At 42.0% G+C, this 22,336-nt stretch overlaps 1 protein-coding gene across 1 annotated transcript in view; it reads left to right on the plus strand.

Annotated features, from left to right (window-relative positions):
* MRPS2 (mitochondrial ribosomal protein S2) overlaps window positions 1–22,336 on the plus strand; it is a 75,999-nt gene that overhangs the window by 51,014 nt on the left and 2,649 nt on the right. The window contains exon 3 of the mRNA XM_085612870.1: window positions 3,692–3,821. Coding sequence (XP_085468996.1) covers window positions 3,692–3,821 — 130 coding nt within the window. The remainder of the gene's footprint in view (window positions 1–3,691; window positions 3,822–22,336) is intronic.

Here is a 22,336-nt window from a genome sequence, read left to right on the forward strand (position 1 = left end):
CTGCTGTGTGATTATCGAGTGCTCACAAAGCAAGCTGAATGTGGCACCTATGTAGACTTGTTCAACGCATTTGAAAAGTGGAGCAAAATGAGTTTGCTTTGCTCCCTGTAAAACCAGAAGGAAATACCAGTTATCTCCATGTTTTGCGCTGGTATAAAATTGGATGCAATAATTTCCAGGGTTTTGACCAATTTTGCTTTATTTCTTAGTATTCAGGTTGTAAATATAGTGCAAATTAAGGTGGTATTCGCACCAAACTGATAGTCATTAGAAAGTATAGAATTCGAGGATGTACCGGGGTTTGCCCAAGCTACTGTCTGTACCCATGTTCCCCCAGGAGCGGGTACCTTCACCCCTTCCTTGCCCTTCCCCTCACACCTCCCCCTCGAAAATGGTTCCTGCTCCAGTGCCCCGTCATTGTGTCACACGCAGATGCGCCACGCCCCTTGCTGCCTCATGGCCTCCCACTTCCACCACCACACCCCCTCCCGCAGTCGACAGGAGATAAAGTCAAGATGAGTAGGGGAAAGCCATGGGAGGCGAGGAGAAGCGCTGCGGGGGGCCCCGGCCCGGGAGCCGGAGCAGCGGGCCTCTCCCCTGTGATGTTTGTTTATCCTCACACCTTTCCAGGCGGGATAGAGGGGACAGGGAGGTATGTGCAGTGAGAACTAGCACTATTTCTGGATGTGGATAGATCAGCGGGATATACCATGTTTCCTGGCTGCGGGTGAGTTAAGCCTCAGATCTGCCACCCCGCACCGGTTCAAAGATAGCCTGTAGAACTGTAGGCGCGAAAGGACGGACTCTTTATTTTCTAGCCTCCATTTCTAGGAGGTTTATCTCTGTCTGTAACCAACCCTATGTTCTTTTAACGGCCGTGACACGAGTCATATGTGGTCTCAATGGGCGCTTTTAATAATGTAGGCTAACTCCCTGTCAGAGACTCCCTGACATTGTTGTGGGATTTAGCTCCATATCCATTTCAGAACTCTTACAATTCTGGCTTCTAATACTAGAGCTGTCCGACCCATCAGACTGGATCACCGATGTAATCCCTTGAAAGAGAGGAGGAAATAACTATTCAAACTGCAACCCGAGTTCACGATCAGCTGGTGCTATAGTTCCGCGGGTTAGGCGCCTGCTTCCGTTTTCTGTGTCTAATCTGCTGTAACTCTCGCGCTCCAAACTCGGACTGAGCCTGCCGATGAGATCAGCCTATCACATGCACACCACGTGTTTCAGTACTTCCAGCAGGGTGTTGTAGGTGCCTACTGTACAGATCTCCGTCTTCTATGCTGCTGAACGCCATAGGCTACTCAGTAAGGCAGATCAGTGGGTCGTGTGCCTGCTGCGGAAATCCATGAGACGCTCGCATATTACACATTGCACTACGTGTAGGATAGCTCAGTGTGTTAGACCCCTTCAGGGAGTTTGTGTACAGTCTAAAAACAAGCATTTACAATGCAACGGTCTCGGCATTGTTAAAGTTAGAGCTATTGGCATTGCTCATGACAATGCCGTTTCTTTAAATGTTTTAAAAACAAAAAATATAAACAAAAATAATGTCATGAGCAATGCCAATAGCTCTAACTTTACCAATGCCGAGACCATTGCATTGTAAATGCATGTTGGGGTATGTCACAGTGACTATGACTAAACTCGCCGATGAGATGGACAGAAGCGCCAGCTTGTCTCTCCGCTCCACATAAGGGCAGGGCCACGAGAATTATGCAGCACTGTACGACCAAGTTACCCACGAGAATAATGCAGCACTGTAGGACTAAGTTGCGCAGCAGGGTTGACTAAATTATGCGGCAGGAATAAGCACGTTATGAGGCATAATGCAGCACATTTTGTCCTAGTATTACTTCATTAATTTGTCATTTTGACACGTTAACATTATCTGGGACAAAATTCCCTTAATAAGCACCAGTTTGACACCCAAGTACAGCAATAATGATTGAAAAAGTGACTTGACAACCTTTGTAAAGAGCCTTCCACTACACTGCAACACGTGTTGCCATGCTTTTAGTCACATTTAGTATGTTTGAGCTAGAAACAAAATGTATAGTTAAAATCTGCAGATTATGCACCAGATAAAGGTTTGTGGCAAATTGATAATTGTGGAAAATTCTACAGCTGTGAAATCTCTTAATTCTAGTGTCCCTGCATATGGGGGAAGTATATTTTGTTAGGCATGTATGACCGTATCTCCCTCAAATATTCTCCTAGAGTCGGTCCTGGTTGCTCAGTGTACTTGTGCGTCTACTACAGAGATCTGTGTTTGACAGCATGGTTACTGGTTTGACTCTTGTCGGATCCAGTCAGCCTTCAATCCTTCCGAGGTCGATAACATGAGTACCGTTGAGCTGGGTATCAAAAACCTGTTATTTCAGTGCCAAGGTAATCTTCAGGATAAACATACACTTTACAAATACACGTTATGTCACTTGCACCACACAACGTCTACTAGGACACGTGCCTCTCACACATGCTTTTAAAACAACTCCAATTTAAGCATTTCAAATTATATGAACGTCAAACCTGTAACTTCAAAAATGTCCTAAGTGCAGAGTTGACTCTAGAAGTTTTTGTTCAAACAGAATTAAATCCATACCTGAACAATTTTTAAGCACATTTCTCACTTTCTTAGAGTCGCAAGCAAATTATAGCATGGTTAATGTTGGGATTTACTTTGGCATTAATTGTCTGTGATTTGGTTATCAACCTATAACTGTACAGTGAATGCAAATAGTACTCAACAAATTGCTCAGTAATTTAGGTATGTTTTGTTGATAGCCTGTTGGAGAAATTAGGGAGATGCATTTTTATTTCATAAATGCTATAAGTACTTTACTTGCAAAAAATACACAAGGAAACAATACATAATGTAATACTTCAGGGTCTACAAACTCAAAAACGTAAGTAGTTCATGAACTCTTAACATAGCTAGATTATATTGGGCTAGAAGGACTTGTATATGATAATTAAGACAATTCAAATTCATATGATAAAACAAAATCTAAAAAAGACATGACCATATTTTAAGTAGTAGCATCTTAAGCAGTGTATGACGTCTTCCATTTTGTTCCCGTATTTCGGTTTAAACAAAAGTAAAAAAAATAAGGTCTGATATTCCAAATAATTCAGGCTCTGTTGTAGCATAGAAAAAAGGTATTTAAATACTTGAAGTTTTGTGACTTACTACATGCTGGCACGTGTCGTTTGACTTCTTGTGGATTATGTACATCACTCCAACATCCTTTTGGCGACAAGGATGGGATACGAACCCATGCGTGCAAAGCACAATGGATTAGCACGAAGGCGCATGCTATGTTATTGTTATCTTGTAAACTTTGCATCTCTCAAATGGCGTTCCATGTTCTGCGGTTCCTGTTGCTGGATCGGTCGTTTGCCAACGCCATTCAGTAATGGAACAGCAGGGATGGAGGTCGTTTGAGGAGGGGCTCATCGACTGAACTTCTTTCAAGTGGAATAAATTAGATCTACAAACCTACCTGACTTCTTGTGGATTACGTACATGGCTGCAACACTTCTGTCTATAGTTGCATATTTTCGAAATGTGGCATTTCCATTTGAAATGAGTATCCTGTTTGTCTTTACAAGCTTTTACTTATCTGCGTATCCGATATAAATTATGGTGTAGTAATTTTTTTCTTTTTTTCCCCAGCTGTTAATGAGAAAATATTAAATGATCCTCTCAAAGAACCCGATTTCTTCAATTTAACAGAACTGTTCTCTCTGAAAGATCTGTTCGATGCTAAGGTGCACATAGGACATAAAAAAGGCTGTCGTCACAGGTAACATATGATGCATTCATCTATTTTCAGATGCACGTTTGTGTAATGTTTCACAGAGTTACTGATTAACATCCCAAGATCATAAAACCCTCTCTAAGCAAGTGGCATGTGGAAGATGATGTTGCGGTCAATACAAACAGTGCTAAAGAGATACTACAAATCCTTTGTTCATTTAGTCCCCGTACATGAAGGATGAAGCTCATTTGGAATGTAACAGTTAGCATTGCAATTCTTTGTGCACAGTCTATAAAAATAATCCGGCCTACATTCAAGGTAGTTTTAGGGAGGAGTAGAAACATTCAGTACCTGTCCTCCGATCACATTTTAATTTGTTAATCTGAAAGCTCGTGAATGAATATGAATCCATTCTACCATGAAAATCATGCAGTTCTCTAAAGATAACTGTCAACCGTTGTAAGGAAATTAAATGCTATTATATGCTATCTTCATATGAACACACCCTGCCGCTACCAAACTTTCTTCATGGCTACATTTAGCTCTGTCTATCCCCTGGTCAAACAAGAGCTTGGTGGTATTCGTTATAGGGAAAGCGCCACAGGATAAATTCACTAATGGATGTTTTTCTGAGGTCTCTATTTATACGGTGCTAAAAGGAGATGAGAACCACCTACCTTTCCTAATCCTGCGGCCTACGGTGCAATTTTAGTATTTCCAAAAACCCTAGCACACGTCCATTACTAAGAGTTCAAGAATTTGACAGCAGTAGCTTAGTAAGTCAACACAAACCTATGTACAAGTCAAAATTGTAAATCTTCAATCTTTTATTCTTTTGGTTGATTCTTCTCAAATGTGATTTCTATGACTGGTCGAGAGCCAACACGTGTTTCGTCACTTCTTGTAACATATACATGCGACTTTTTCAAGGCTCAATCAACTTCAATTTGTGTCCATTCAGAGTGTCTTGTCTTCTGATTTTACTTATCCTCGATCTTGCTTTCTCTAGAATATGCCTATCGTATGCTCTTTCTGAAACGGGTCACCTTATCGTTGGCACACATTTCAAATTCCGGGTCATAGCTGCAATTTCGCCTTGCCCTAAGGAGCTCTCCATATGGGATTGCTGTAATCTGATGAGATGGGTGTGCACTGGATGCATGCAGCACAGAATTGCACGCTGTCCTCTTGCGGAATAATCGGCTCTGTACCTTCCCATCTCTGATGTACAAATCTGTATCCAGGAATGTAATCTTTTCTCTACTATGTTCATGAGTGAATCGGATATTGAAATCGTTATTGTCAAGGTGCCTTACAAACGCTTCCAGTTTCTTATTGTCTCCTGCCCATACCATCAGGCAATCATCAATGTATCGTTCCCAAAATAAAATTTAGTCATTCCATTGCATCCCCATGGTACTCCAGATCCACTCCTCCTCAAGCCAACCAATAAAAAGGTTGGAATACGAAGGTGAAAATCTGGAGCCCATGGCAACGCCATCGCTTTTGTCTGTACCATTTCATATTTAAAAATGAATACATTGTTATCTAAAATCAATTCTATCATGTTGATAACCATTTCGGTGTGTTCCCATGTACTTGCAGACCTGGCGCTCAGAATCTTTCTTATGGCCTTGAGCCCACACTCGCTCTTAATGCTCGGATATAGAGCTGTAACGTCCAAAGTAACTAGCGTCATATTTTCATCCCATGTTAGATCAGACAAAGTGCCAAGAACATGTTTTGTGCCTCAAATAAATGATGGTAAATTATTCTGACAGTCTTTTGGTCAGTCCTTCGTTGCTCAAAATGATGGGCCTCCCCGGTGGAAAAGGGAGGTTTTTATGTATCTTGGGGAGCGTGTAGATGCATGGGTATCCCCTGGTCAAACCTCACTCTTGCATCATAAATTCTCTTTCTTGCAAAACAGCATTTGCACTCAACCTTCCTTCACACAGACAGTGCACATAAGGCAACAGACCAAGATGCCACACCAGTTCATTCTTAAGAAAAAGACAAGCACGTTATGTTGGCTTCAATGCCTAAACCAGCTTCCAATCACACTTCCATTTTTCTACTGTAAATGCTGAATACGCAATCGGTTAGAAAAACTCTTGTAAGAAATTGGGGTACCGATTGATGGGGTGAAACCCTTCTCAAGCAGCAACCACCATTCATCTCGGGGTGAAGTCACAAGCAAACTCTAAATTAACCTGTGCTCAACCCTCTACATGCACTGATAAGTATAAACAATGAACCGGTTACATTTGTTGGGTGATGTGCATGCTGTCCTACCAAGGTCTGCTGCACCCAATGACCTAGCCTGGCAGTGACCAGAAACCACAGGTGAAACTACAGGACAGATAACAAGCTCCCAGAACAAACACAGGAAGTGGGAAAAAAAGTGCTATGACACTGCAGCCGTTACCTGTATTGTAGCACTATTAAGGGGGCAAACTGTACAAAGGAGGAGGGGAGAGGGGCATGACAATATACCATGGACAGAATGGGACGCTAAAGCAAGCAGACAGTGGGAGGAGGACTGGGTGAGAAACCAACAACCAACGGCAGAAGTGAAAGAGAGGGACAAAAGGGGAAAGTTTAAAAAAAAAAGAAAAGTGCCTGCAGTGCAAGGGCACTGGCCACTGGAAGCAGTACTTGGTCCAGGCTACACCAAGGCAGGACAAAGACTTGAAGATTCAAAACTCGAGAAGAAAACGGCAGACGAGGAGTCGCTGACCAATAGGAAGCAAGGAAATGAGTGCCGTTGGAGCAGGGGCGTTGTGAACCCCTGCTTTAAAGCAGCCAAAGCGGGGGGGTGGTTTTTCTCTGGGCCTCTTTAGGTCTCGCCTAGCGTGGCAGCGCATGCGCTGCTCACTCTGCGAGATTTATTGTTAAGGAGGACTTTCAGAAGAGGGCTTGAAGCCCTGCCTCTAATTTCCATTGGCTGGCGTCACCGTTTATGCTAAACGGTGGCCTGCCATTGAAAATTAGGGTTTTGGGTTCACGTCCTTTCGCCTCCGATCCGGACTCTGTGGCCTGCTTTGCTGCTGTCGCAAAGCACTTTCTTATCTTTATGGGGCCATGTGTTTCTAATTAGATGCAGCAGGTTAAACATTCACACTACACATATAGCCAGCGCACCTTTGTGCACGACGGCGTTTACATGCATGAGCACATTGAAGCTTGGTACAATCAGACTGCAGCATTAGTTCTGTATTGAAGAGATAAAAGTTGGAGACATTGCGGCTCTTCTCGAGAGTACATATGAAAGATTAACTGTTTTCAAAGCCTGCGTTCTATACGTTTTATCTTGAGTAACACAGTTGCAGGCCATGGAACTGCTAAGCTCGGCGTTTCATTATTGCAAAATATCCAAGATAAGTATTGACTGAAAACTGGTAAATATAAAACTTTGCATCACTTTGCAGTTAATACGAAGGTGTGTTATTACCATGAGTGCTTGGCGCTCTACCTGTGTGCGTTCCATATCAGTGCTTGGCGCTGCACTGTAATGGCATTCGTGTAAAAAAAAAAAAAAAATCTCTGGGGTTAAAATTTTTCACAACAGGGCACATAATTTTACAGATGATTTTCCCCTTCTTACTACCATACTCCAGTCGGTGCACTGTAGTCACCAGCAAGCCACTTTCGTCCTCATGAGAAGGATTGATGGCAGTCGTTTCACCAACTCTCTGAGGAATACGACTGGGTTTGGCAGGTACCATGCATGCAGTCGGAACAACTCGCAAAAAAAAAAGCATTACAAATGCAATAGGTCTCGCCTTTCATTAAGTTAAAGCAATTTGGTTTGCTATACAATACAATTAGCAAATCAAATGGCTTTAACTTAATCAAAGGCAAAACCTATTGCATTTTCAAAGCTTGTTTTTTTCTGCAACTTGGCAGATAAAAGCTCATAATTAAAAGGAAAAAAGAGTGATGGACTTACAGAAAAGGGAAAGAAAGATGGGCTTGTGATCGTATTGATGGATAAGTGGGTGAAAGGAGGGGGGATGAAAGGAAGGATGAGTTGGTGAAATGATGGAGTGAAAGTTTGGATGGGTAAATTAAAGGATGTGTAGGTGAAATGATGGTTGGGTGAAAGGATGGATGGATTGGTGGGTAAAAAGATGGATGGGTTGATGAAAGGATGGGGGGATGACTGGGAAGAAGAAGATGGGTGGATGAGGGGTGATTGGGTGGGTGTAAGGAAGGCAGAGTGAATGGAAGTCTGAGGATGGATGGGTGGTTGGGTGACAAGATGGCAGAATAAATGGAAATGCAAAAGGGTGGGTGAAATGACAATAGATTGAATGGAAAACTCAAAGGATGCATGCATGGATGGATGGCAAAGTAAATGGAAGTCAGAGAGAATGGGCAGATGGAATTTTCAGAGTATGGACAAGTGGATGAAAAGAGGGCAGAGTTAATGGAAATCTAAAAGAATGGATGCATAAGTAAATGGGAATCTGAGCAGATGGATGGACGACAGTAAATAGAAATATGAGATAATGGATGGGTGGCTGAGAGGATGGCAGGGTGAATGGAAATCAAAGGATGAGAGGATGAATGAATGGATTGCTGAGTAAATGGAAATCTGAGAGTATGGACAGATGGCAAAGTAAATAGAATGGATGGACAAAAGGATCAATTTATGGATGAAAGGCTATACTGATGGATGGGCAAGTCAAATGATGGATGTATTGGTGAATGGACGCATGGATGAATGCATGCATAGATGATGGATGTCTGACTGGATAGATGGGTGAAATGGCCGATAGATTGAATGATGGATGAAAGAAAGAATGGATGACCGAATGTAATGGTGCCTCTCAACGGGTAGACGGAAGTGTGAAAGGATGCATGGATAGATGTTTGGATGGAAGCGAAAAGGAAACTCTTTTTAGGGAGGTTGAGGCTCATTTGTTTCTCTTCCTTGGTGTCCTTAGAGCTTTAGTTCCAAGCGGGGGGTATTTTAATTTTCTGCTACTCCCTTGTGTCTGAGCCAGGTGGGAGCTAACCAATGATAAGTACTGGGCGGGCTTTAAATACAAGTGATTTTGCAAGCACAGTGAAAGGACTGTGCAGGCGAAACCAAAAAATGACAAAGTAGTGAAGTAATACTATTACAGAATGTGCAGCGTAATGCCACACAATTAGCCTTTTCTTGCTGCTTAATTTACTCAACCCTGCCGCATAAGTTGTCCGTGTCCTGCACATATGTATTAGAAAGGAAGTTTTAGGCCTGCCAAAAAGGTTTTCTTTGCCAGGTCGAAATGGGAGTTTTAAACTGCACACACAGAGGTTACCATAGCAGGCCTGATACATGTTTAAAATGCTACTTAAGTGGGTGGCCCAATCCGTGCTGCAGGCCCTCTAGCAGCATTTAATTTACAGGCCATGGGTACATGTAGTATCACTTTGTTTGGAACTTATAAGTAAATTAAGCATGCTAATTAGGCATGAGCCAGTGCTACCATGTTTAGGAGGGAGAGCAGTGGTAAAGTCCGCAGAGTCCACAGGCCAGCAAAAACGAGATCAGCAAAAAAATGGAGGGGGAGGCAAAAGGTTTGGGGGAATATCACTCCAAGGCTGATAGTTCTAACAACCTTAGACACCATATCTAGGAAAGTACACAGTTAACAGAATGAAAATGTCTGGCTGTAGCATCCCACTCTTTTAAACATGCCTGCTAAGGATACCTCACTGTTCACCATAACCACACTGCACATCAATAATCCTTCGTGTCCCAGTAACACCAAGCAACAACATAAGAGGCTTAATCACTGTACATGGTCAAGGCCTATTCGATCTGCATTCACAATCGCTATCAAAGGGATTCCACACCTTCCGTGTGTTACTTCTGCCTTCATTTGATAATTCATATCCCCAAAATAGGACGCTAAGAAAAGTAATTTTAGATTTTTTTAAAAGTTTTAATTTGTAGCCATGTTCAGCAAATCCCCAAATTATGCGATCTACTTTAGACATGTGTGTGTTTAAATCATCATCTGTGGGGTAAATATCAACATATGGCAACGCTCCTGAGTCCATTTCTTGTAAAATTGACGTTACACGGGCAGCAAACAGACCTGGACTTTTCTTGTATCCCTGTGGGAACTTTCTTTGTAACCATTAAGCGGTACACACCGACAAATCTCTGCGCTCAGACACTATATTTTAAGTTTTAAAAAACCATTGGAAATGTCCAATGTAGTTTGGTATTAAGAACCATCTTGGTCATTAAAGGTGTACTATGTGAATTTTGCATAGCAAAGGTGTGTGTATGTTTGTTTAAATGTCTATTGTCTAAGATTATACGATAGGAATTATCCGTTTTGGCTACAATAAATAGAGGTTTATTCATTGGAGACACGTAAGACTCAATCACGTCTTGATATTCTAATTGTGAAAGAATTTCCTCAACATGTTGTCTAGCTTCTTACTTAATAGAGTATTGGGATTGCACTTGCGGGCTGAACCATATGGGTATAATATGATATGGCGAGTCCTGATCCTAGCCTGCTTGATTATGACCGAACGTCTTGTGCAAGAGCCCATTCTGTGGCATACGCTTCAACTTCCTCTGGAACAAGAACTGGAAACAATGGCAAATTACCTCCTCCCCCTGTGGGACTTTTCTAACAAACTCAGACGGCCAATCTACCTCAGTCAAGAGACTGTCATAAGAATTTGTCAATTTCTGCCACAATATTACTTTAATAGTACACAGTTTGTTACCCTCAATTTGGATGTCCAAATCATAAACTCTATCAGGTGGGCTCAGCCGCTGATCTCTAGTTTCAACTTGAATATAGTCATTAGTATGTCTCTCCTCCAGAAGATTCTGGTGAACTATCGTGACCACAGCTGCGCTGTCGAGCAGGGTTTTCACCAACTTCTTGTTCAGGAGAAGAGTCTTGAGTATTTGTAGCATATTTAGCGGGAAAATCTTGCCACTTCTTTCTAAAGTGTTGTTTTTGTTCTGGAAGTTTTTCTTACTTTTTTATGATGACATCAGAGGAGCGATGTTTATCTTTTTTCTGCTTTCACATACTCTTCCTGTCTGTGTTCTCCTCGTCCCTCTCTCTGTGACTATCTGAAGAGCACAGAAAGGAACGAGAGGGAAAGGTATCAGAATACTGATGCCTATCAGGCTGTTTAATTTTAACACTGTTGCGTAAATTGGTGTTTTAGTGGACTCCTGTTGGGGAGATCCACTCCATGTTTTCTGTTTCCTTCTTTTTTATTTTATTATTATTATTTTTTTTTTTTTATCCCTACGCTTTTTAGAAGACTCCGGTGGCTGCTTGGTGGTGTCTGAACCAGATTCTGTTTCAAATTGTGGCTTACCAGGCTTGGTTCCCAAGTTTTCACAACCCATAGAAGCCGAGGTTTCAGAAACCATTTTTGGTAGCTCGCTTTCATGATTTGCAGCAGGACTAGTCGTAAGCTGTTCGCATATCGCCAGTGCTGCTGCCTCCCCTTTAATGCTACTTAAAATCGTTGATGATACTGTGGCAAAGTTGCCATGATTTAAACCTCAAGTCCAGGGCAAGGGCCATCCTGTATTCATTTTGAAAGTGCTTTAGCACTTCAGGCAAACCAGCATTTGAGGGGGTGCTGTATGTTATGTTATGGTATGTATATGGCCGTTTAATATACTGGGATTGCCCTGTGTGCCTCAAAACTTGAGTATACAATTTATAAACTACTGAGAGTTCTATCGAGTGCCACAATTCTTGCACAAGAATTGTGAAAGATGTTGAATATTTAACATTAGTACAAAATGGTCACAAAATGATCTCTTTGAAAAAGTGGGTTCTTAGTATTATAGACTTTTTCATTTTCATTCCCTGTTGCCAAATTTATTTTTTTATTTTGTATTTTTTGGAAAAAATGAATCTAAAACTGAAGACACAAGACAATTTCTAGTTTGGTATATTCATTGTCCTATATAAAATGATAAATCTAATAAAGCAATTTTCTTAATTTTTTTTGTTTTTCAGTATGCTGCTCAAACATATATTTCGCATACAATAAATCACATAATGAGAATAAAATAATCCCAGTGTCTATACATACAAAACATGAAACAATGACAACCTATGTCTAATGTCCAAAACTCAAGGTTAAAAAATATTCCTCATCTTAGTTTTCTGTTTTAGGATAAATTGCCGCAGGGCATAAAACAATGCCATCAACATTTCAACCATATGGTTGTGTTAATAACTGCGCCTCATAACTGGTATTATGTAGTGAAGGTTGAATTTTGAAGGTCCGAGTAGTTGATTGAAGAAGTAATTTATTAGAAGTAAGATGGTACAAGGTACATTCAGGTATAAGTAATAGTACAGAAGTTAGGTAGATATTGAGCCCCACCAGGAGCAGGATCATCTTAGCTCAGCCCCAAGTCTCAACTGAAGCTCAAACTGAGCAGCATTCTATTACATCACAACCATGTTAACAGTCTAATAAGCAAAGAATGAGAGATTACAATAAAGAAAGATGCAAAAGTCACTACATCTTCCTCTGAACTAAAACATAACGGAGGACAGCCCTCCCAAGATGAAATTCAAACAAGCATTGGCATAGCCAATAGGTCTCGCCTTTGAAACCTTATAAGTATTTAGTTATGCAGTACAATATCCTTGGTGCAACAACATCAATTGTTGCATGGCTAAACACTTATAAGGTCCCAAAGGCGAGACCCATTGGCTATGCCAATGCTTGTTTGTATATGGAAAAAGGTGGCTCTTGACAATAGACATGACTTGCTGTGACATCATAAATCCCATTGTCACCCGTATGTGGATGGCTATTCCTACCCTTTCACAGTGGCATAGGGCAGCGCAGCAAGAAGCCTTGCGGCGCTGCCCTACACCAATGCCTCATAAATTAGGGCCTTTGTTTTTAGCCACACCTTTTGACCAAGCCCCCATGCTCACTGACCTTTGGTTTGCTAAACTATTTAATTTATTTCCCCAATGTAAAAATGGTTTGCTGTGTGAATTTGGGGCATGTACGGTTGACGATAGTTGTCAAGGGTGAGGATTGTCAGGAGTGGGTCCTTACACCTAAAACGTTTTGATAGGTGGTTCTCGGCATCAAAAAGTTTAAGACCTCTGATTTAGAGGTTGTCTCTCGGCCTGCCACTAATGACCTTCACCACATTGGCAGACTACTGCCTACCATATTTAAAGAGCTCTGTCTGCCTGGAAGATATCTCTGTGCCTCCAAAGAGCCCTGCCATTGTGGTTCCCCTAATGGTGCAAAACGTTTGCTCAGCAGACACCATATTTCATATGGCCTCTCAGCAAGCCTTTTTTTTTTTTGCAAAACAAAATACTATTGACACTGTTTAATTTGAGCCGGTGGTTGTAGCTGGGGGCCACGAGCACTCCTATTTGTGGACCTGCACTTATTTTTCGTCATCAAACTTTGACACAGAACAAGAGAGACAAAAACATTAAAAGGGAGAAAGAATGGGGAAGAGAAAGAACGAAAAAAAGTGACAAAGGGAGAAATCGGGAAAGAAAAACAACCTGGTAAAGTGTGATAAAGAGGCAGGGAGTGTCTTGTGGCGTATTAAAGAGGCATTATTTTGAATCAAGTCTAAAACCCCTTGCTATTTGGTACCCTGATCTTCGATAGCAGCTGCCACAGATGTCTGATCAAAACATTGGGCCCTGGCACTTATTCTTTAACAATGTAAGCACTGACTAATAGCCCTGACATTCAGGGAGTATCCTCCCAGGGAATGGGCATTATTTGTCTGTTTTTTCCTATGTGGGACCACCAGGTTTTCCGTGGATTTCCCAAAAAGAAAAAAGTGCATGAGACAGTCTGCTCTAAATAGGGTAGGTGATTTGATGTATTTGCACCCCATATCCATCGAGCTATTGTTGTAAGGTTTCTCCCAGCCGAACTAGCGGGGGCATTGCCAGTGAAAACAGGATGACTCTAGAGCTGGCACACCCTCATTGTAGCACACATGATACGTTTGTGGGCGAGTAGTTTGTCGTTGAAACGTGAAATGACCCCCACTGTCTACTGGGTTTTGAAGCTTGAGGATTTTACTTGGTGTCGTTTGCATGGTTGTAGCTGGCACAACGTCTCTTTTCCACCGCAATACCCTCACACTGTCCTTCCTCATTGTTTTTCAAGTCCTATTTTCATCTCTTCCAAATGGGGTAGTGAAGGGTGTTAAAAGTAGTGGGCAGATTATGCACTATCAAGATTTTCATTAAAAAGATGAATTGTTTTCAATAAAATCTTGCAAGGGAGTGGAGACCACGCCCGCTGCTCACCCAAGGACAAACACTCAATCTGATTAACACTCTACTGCATATCCCTTCTTTAAACCAAGCACTGTGCCATCCTTTTCATGATCATCCTTCTCAACACTCCAGAACAAGCAACAACCTCAACCATCACACATCTGGCTAGGTCCCTAAAGAGAGTACCCTCAGCACTTTGTTTTCAAGAATACTTTCATTCAGTCTACCAACCTGTGCACCTTTTGCACACCGGCCATCAGTAAGAAAAAGAATTGGCTTGTTCAATAACTAGTTCACATCCTGCAGACAGAATTACAGAAGAAATGAATGGCCAGCTGCTTCATCTAACCTCATACACCTTAAAACAACATCGAAAGACCCCACAATTCCTTCTTCACAACAGAATTTTTTTTTTTTGCTTCTCAGTTCGAAACCGAATTTGTCTACATCCAACAATGAACCAATGCTAACAATATTTTTTTTTAGCAATAAAATCTCTAAAGTCAACAGTGATATTATTTAGCAGATTAGCGTAGCTCTCCATTGCAAAGACCTCACAAAGTAGAGCTCCAGTGAGAACAAACCTCTAACAAACCCCTTTTCTTGCACCACCCACCACCAAAGGCATCATGAAAACTGACACCAAGTTCTTAAAATATTGCACATTTATCTTACCTTTGCTTCATCAGTGGCTCATCACATAAATCATACATTTTAAGAATAATTAGTTCAGCCACCCACAAACAAGCCATCCTCGTACCCTGTTGGAAGAAACACGCCCACAACATGACTATCACCCAGGGTTACAAGGCCATGTCGGGCCTCCATGATGCATCTAAGATCCTAGAGAACACCAAGGTTGGCCCGGTACCAGCTCGCCTTGACAACCTCTGGTTTCTTAGATCATTGCAGAATGCTTCAGAGCAGGGAATGGCAAATCAAACAAGCAATGACAAAGTCAATCTGCTTGCCTTCAAAAAGCTATGCAGACCTATTGGCTCTATTCATGCATTTTCGCTGATGCTGTTCCATATCAGCTAAAGGAAGAAAAATGCATGATCATGAACATTGTTGGGGAAAGAAAAGAAATAAGTACGTTGGTGTGTTTGCAGGCGACTATTTTGGAACTGTAAATGTGCGGGAAAGAGCTGGTAAGAAAGGAGAGGCCGGCAACAAATTGCAGCCACCGGCCTATAAAAAAAGAAAAAAATATGGGGGCCAGGGGGAAGGATGTCAACATCTCCAGACACCACGGGGCGGGGTTGAGGGCAGATAGCAATGGAAAGGTGGGAGACTTTAATAAAAAAAAAAAAAAAATGTCCGGGAAATCAATGGAACAGCTATTGGGGGGGGGGGGGGTTTAGCATGGAGAGTGGGTGTGCTTTGAGGGGGAGGAGCATACAGAGTAGAGAGCAGGAAAACACGCACACTCCCATGGAGTCCTAGAAGTAAAAGAAAACGAGTAACCTGAGACTAGAATGCAGCCTACCCTCGCCGCTGTTGTTTAAACAAGAAGAGAGAGAGAGAGATAGATATATGCCCGTGAAACTGATCGCGGTCCAGACTCGGACGGGAAAACTGGCAGGCGTGTGCACGCAAGCGCTAGACCATCAAAAACATGGGGTAGCACTTACTAAATGTCTCGCCAGAGCAGTGCATGCGCTGGCTCAGGCGAGACCTAAAAAGGAGCAAAGAGTCAGCTTGTTTCCCACCCGAGGCTCAACATCAATATATGCACCATAGACCCCAACTGGAGTTCACTCGTATTTGAGGGGGATATTATAATTCCACAGTTCTTTTCAATTACTTCCTTTCGTGAACAGTATATGATTTCCAGTAGATTCGAGGTGCAGCTCCAAGCTTGCTCTCATTCCTCCGTTGTACTATACATATATTGATGTTGATAAATTTGATATGACAATGAATATACCAAACTAGAAATTGTCTTTATTGTTGTGTTTTGTGGTTTCTTCAGTTTTAGATTATTTTCTCGGCCAAAAAAAAAGTTAACACGCATGTGTTCTCCTTTGGCGACAGCGAATGAAAATAAAGTCTTTAATACTAAGACCCTCCCCTTTTCCAAAGGGATCATTTTGTACTGATGTTGAATGTTTAACATCTTTCACAATTCTTGTGCAAGAATTGTGGCACCTGAAAGAACTCACTGTAGTTTATATATGGAGGCAAAAACAGTGTTCCCATGTCGCACAATCTTCACTTGGCAGGATCATGCCAATTTGAAGACACAGTGAGAATTCTAAATTTGTCTTGGGGTCCCTTATGGGTAAACACTGCTTCAGTCTGATTTTTTTTTGATTTTTTTTTTTTTTTTTTTTCTGTGCAATCCAAAACGGAATTTCCTCCCTTTTGGTGGGTACTTCACCCATCCGTAATGGCATTAATAGTGACTGGACTAATGGCAGGCACAGCTAAATGTGGCGGCCTAGCTTGAATAACCCTTGTGGGGCAATTGTTAATGTACGCATAACCTACTGCATTAGGTTTCTATACACTCTAAGTGATTATATAAAGGATGTACTTCACCGATATTTAAGGTTGCTGTATTTAGAAATGGTGTGTATCATTAATGAAAGGACCCAGTCTTACATTTTGTTGTTTATGTGGGAGGGTGCCATGGATCCAATTTTAATGTTCCTGATATGGTAATGGTATTTCTAAGTATTCATAAGGTCTATATGCAGCTGGAGGTGCTGCCTTAGTGTATTATGAATTGTCTGTGTATTTGTTATCAACTGCTGGAAAGTTTACCCAGGAATAGCAAACTTCACATTTGTGTGCCTCAATCACAAAAGTAACTTCTACCCTACCATTGGCTTGCCTGCGTGTAGTTGAGTGAGCAATTACTGCCTATCTACATTTTACAGGAATAATTACTGCTACCGCTATATTTAAATGTTAATATTAATTGAACTTTTATAGCGCACTGTTACCCTGGGGTGTCCTGGCTCTAGCTTCCTGATCAACACCTACTTGTGAGCCTAATTGCAAAAGAGCCAGGATTGTAGGGCCTTTCTAAAGGTCAGCAAGTTCGGAGCGGCACGGATTGCTAAGGGCAGTTCATTTCAGGCCTTGATCGTGCCAGTGAAGAAACAGGTAATGTCAGTGCTTGTTGGACAGATATCTTGGGTCACAAGTAGTACGCAGAGGGCAGGGCGCCAAGTTGTTGGCTGATACCATTCACTTGAATTTGGTTTGGAGAGGGTCCTTTTAAATCCACCTTTCTATCTCACTTTTCTTGATGGCAAACGATTGCATTTTACAATTCACTGTATTTTGTGCGCTTCACTTAACGCAAATGTGCATATCTGGCAGAAAAAAATCAGTCCTACTAATGCCGTGAATGCATAAGACATATTACAGGATAGAACAAACACTGCTTTACTAATTTACCGAATCGTTAACAAAGGTTTCTTTTGATAGCCAATAGTGGAGTAAGAATAGAGGTCTGTGGGAGCAAGGTCAAATAGAGATACAATGGAATATGGTTATAGCAACTATTTATTAAATTGTAAGGCAGGACTTATTCTATCCACTATCATGCTAGGAAGACAAAGAGAAGTATATATTTAAGCAATTTGTAACAGTGTGTTAAATGTGCAGGTACCGTCTGTTACTCAGTACCTGCACTTCCTCAATTTGAAAGGGAGAATACCTACACTTCTCAGTACTGCTGCAAAACTTTTAATGGGAGAGAACCGGCACTCCACAGGAGCAAATGGGTACTCTAAAGAGTGAGTAACTGCCCCTCTATATTTCCATTTATTGCGCTGGTTTATAACAAAAAGGTGAATGGTGGTGCTCTTACTTAAGAGGGTAGATTATAATTAAGAACTTGTGTGTGTGTATATGTATGTATGTGTGTGTGTGTATGTATATATGTGTATATATATATATATATATATATATATATATATATATATATATATATATATATATATATACACACACACACATATATATTATGGCTCAATACACATTTCCAGCCTATCATTAAAAAAATCACGTCATGTATTGTTCTGCTCACCCTCACCCCAATACAGAAAGCTGCAGAATACAGGAGAACTGTAGCTATTTCTACTCATCTCTCCGTCCCGATTACAGCAAAAATATTTTGTCATTATGTCTATGAGCCCATGAGAAACTGACCCACACGTTTGACCTCTCATGGCAAAAAGAATCAAGAAGCATGGCTTGAAATCTGTTGTTTCACTGCAGGAGCTGGTGACTGAGCCATTCGCAAGGTCTTAGTGTATGTGATTCGCTTCCTTTGTTTCCCATGCGCTGTTGTGCATCATGGGAGGGATTGGACAATGAATATTAAAAAATCACCCGGGCTCCTGAACGTGCTTTGAGTATTGCTGCTCTCAAGTGACATCTAAGCAAAGACTCCCTCTTCCAGTCACTATGACCAGGGCAGACAGTGAGTAGTGTGGGGAGCCGAGTCCTAGTGTTGCGCTCTCGTTTACGCACCGTGTGTCACGCCTCTCAGGTTTTGGTGTGAACGTGAGAGCAGTTCATTATTTTTATGCCGATGCTGATGCAAGGGTCTCAAACGCTTCCTTGGATGTTCGAAGACAAGAGTTAGTAAATCACTGTATTCTCTAATATTTGGGAGTGTTTGTTTTTACCCCCCAAGTTACAAGTGAAGTATAGAAATACGAGCCCTTCCGTGAGCATAGCATAATGAATGGATGAACCAAAGTGAGCACAGCTGCAGTTTCTTTAGTGGTTGCTGTTTGTATAGCAGGGTACACGGCATTACCCTAAACCACATTTACTTCAACGCACAGTTTAATTGCGGGGGTCCGGCGGCTGTTCTATTGTTATTTGAGCATTTTTATAACGTTGGTGTTATTCTGCCGCCTGCGAGAAACAAGTAGACATGCTGCGGGACATCGCTGGTAGTAACAGAACACGTATGATAACACAAGTATTATAAAAATAAATACATTGCATGTTCGTGAGTGAATGCATTAAACGTGCTGCCATCTGGAAATTTATACACTATTTCCGTGAGTGAATGAATTAAACGTGCTGCCATCTAGAGGCACAAAATAATCTTCGGCTTGGCGATGGTTTTGTGAACTATCGATGGAAGTGTTCCAATTAAACAAAGGTGCAGCCGCCATAGTTAAAGATACGGCGGAGCATGCCTGCGCTGTAATTAAAAACTAGCAAGCTCTTTAAACCAGCATTGGCCGCGCGGGAAAAGGAAAGTGATTGCGCAAAAAACATAAAAGCAGGGGTGCATGCGCGCCGGCAAACACGCGAGTTGTGCGTGCGCAGCACCTCCAAAAGTGAAAGCAATCATGCTCCAGATGGCGCCTCGGGCACTGAAAGCTGACAGCTGTGCACTTTCGCGTGAACGCAAGCTTTAGGCCAGCAAAAACCGGTGGGTAGCACTTTGAAAACCCGTATACTAAATGTCTCGCCTGAGACAGCGCATGCGCTGGCTCAGGCGAGACCTAAGAATTATTATAAAAGCGGACTGGTTACTGACCGCGAAAGGGTCAGCACAATAAATAATTTGAGCTGTCTATATGGGCCTGTAATATTGCTTTTAATGTATGCTTCTTTGTGTGCGATTAGTATCACTATTGCTATCTTTACCCCGGGATATAAAGAAAATAATAATGCATCGTTGTGGCGATACCACCTGTATTAGATCAGTCTTTATTTTCTGCACTTTATAGCAAAATTTGCATTATCACGTTTGCACTTTAACTTGGAAGAATGGAAAAGACAATATAACATGCCGCAATAAATCTCTAACAAGACTGCGATATGAACATAAGATAGTCTCACAGCCAGCAGTGTCAGTTCTTCCCGGCATTTTTCGCATGGGAAACCAGGAGCTATAACATCTGGTGCCCGAGTGGCCCATAGACGACTAATCCATGCACTTTTCTTTAACTTCTTTCCACCAAAAGCTAAACTATTGGTTTGTAACAGCCCCTGGATAATGCATTCCCTAGCGTTTGTCATCTATTTTAGAATTTTTCTGAAAATTATTTTTACATTCTAATCTTTATTCTATGTTGCAAGAAATGTAATGTTTTTAACTAACTGAAATAAACATACTTTGACTTTTATAGTACGATGACACACACATTGTTCTGCTCTGTCAATCCGCAGCTGCAGCTCACCTGAAGACCTTTGTCACCGTGCTTGCTGAGTGGATGCACTTCAGAGCAGGCTCAAGATATTATTACTTTGTTTTATATATAAACAGTCTCTTGCTAGTCTCTGTACAGTCCAGCAAGATGAAAGCAGACTGGTAGGCCCTAACAACTTTTTTATATTCACAATATTTATAGAGCACCACTCAGCCTTACACATTGTTAGAAACTGAATCAGAACGGGTATGTCACAGTAAAATAGCACTCTGTGTACACATTACAGTACTTGTGCAACCTCAAAATCACCAAACTTGAAATGGATTGGCACCCATATTCTGTATTCAGTTACTTGCAGAACAAAACATTGCCCATTATACAAACTGCACAGTGCAGACCGTCGGTACACTGTGCAGTCCCTGTCCACTGCAAGATTCCCCTGTCAAGCAGTGCACAGTGATGCTAAAAGCAGATGTGGGGGAGAGGAAAGGTATATCTCTTAAAGGATCCACCACACTCTAGCATCAGAGCACGGATACAGCTATGCTCAACAGACTGACTTCACACTGCACTTGACTTTTTGATTCTTTTGTCTCCTTGAAACCTGCAGCCTTCATAGGTGTGCCCCATTTTTGCAGTTTTAAAACAGTCTTCTAATGTCTCTTAGGTACTCTACACTTCTTCACTCAGCTGCATCTGTACACAAGTTTCACATTTAAGCAGCTCTCTTTGTGCTACACCAGAGCTGGGGCTTCTTGAAGAGGCACCATTTTTTTTGTCTTAACCTTTTGACTTCCGTGCACCCTACTAAATCACCGTTGTAACCCAAGACTAATTTCTACAATTTTTACCTCAAACAAATACAATCAGAACAACCATACATCAAATAAATACACTTAACACATAATGTGAAATATTTTCGTTCATTCACAAACAAAAAATAAACTATTTGTTTTTTTACTTTACTGGGAATGTTGGCACTTTTCAAAATGTGGTTTTATTTCTAAAAGATTAAACAAAATGCGAGACTCTAGCATATCACTTTCATATCACTGTCTTTTTGCTCCTAGTGCTTCTTCTCTTAGTTTTGCCTGCGGGTGCTGCCGTTGAGGCCCCCGGTCATTCATTCTAATATTCACTGTACTTTCACTGCTCCCACGAATCAAGAGAAGAGTACCAAATTAATTCTGGGCCTCCAGTTTCAACTGCTTTCACGTTAACAAAGTCTTTCTTTTAAAATTTCATTTCTACGTTTTGCTTTTTAGGTCTCGCCTGGCGTAATACTGCGCAGACATGCGCAGTCTCGCTGGTGTGATTTAATAATTTGAGGAGATTTCTCTAGTGGGCTTTAAGCCCCGCCCCTCTTTTCCATTGGGTGGCGTCACCGTTTATGCTAAATGGTGGCCAGTCATTGGAAAAGAGCGTCTAGTGACGTACACTTTTCTCTTTTCGAGCCGTCCCAGTTGGACTGGCTCGGTTCCTTTACGTCTGTGGTAAAAGGTTTTCTTATCTTTATGGGGCCATGTGAAAACCTTTCATGCGTGGGTTAATGACTTGTAAACAGCCGTGCCCGCCTGCTTGAATTCGATGGACTCTCCGCCTGCTGCTGCCGTGGAGGGTGGTGTCAGGGCGCCCTCCAGCTCTCTCGCTTCCTGCCCTAGTGTGTTCTCCGCCACCTCCCACTCCTGTCACAGAGCACTCCAGTCCGTCGCAGCTTCAGACCTGCCTCCCCCGCACTGGGCTCCTGCGCTCACGCTCTGTCCCGCGCGCAGACCTCGGCTGAAGACTGCCCTTAGACTCGGCACTGCGCGCAAGCCTTTCTGGAGGCGTTTGTTGTCCTCATCCAGGGACCGATGGGACCGTCCGGGACGTCCTTGCTCTTTATTATTTGGCTGTGGTGTGTGGGAACGCTCTGGGGTCTAGGAGGACCACCCCGAGAAGACCAGGTAAGGAATAAGAGTGCTTTCGTCGAACACACAGAGGTATGGGGAGGGGGACTCGGTCTTTGTCTGGTGCAGTCGTGGAGGGAGGTTGTTACACTTAAAATACAGACATACGGGGGGCTAGAATACAGTAACCCCATCACAGCCTCCTTCTTCGGCTGCACAGTGCGGGCAGCGACGACGCGTTTTCCCTTCTC

The sequence above is a fragment of the Triturus cristatus genome, chromosome 1_2 (genome assembly GCF_964204655.1).
Source record: "Triturus cristatus chromosome 1_2, aTriCri1.1, whole genome shotgun sequence".
Taxonomy (NCBI): domain Eukaryota; kingdom Metazoa; phylum Chordata; class Amphibia; order Caudata; family Salamandridae; genus Triturus; species Triturus cristatus.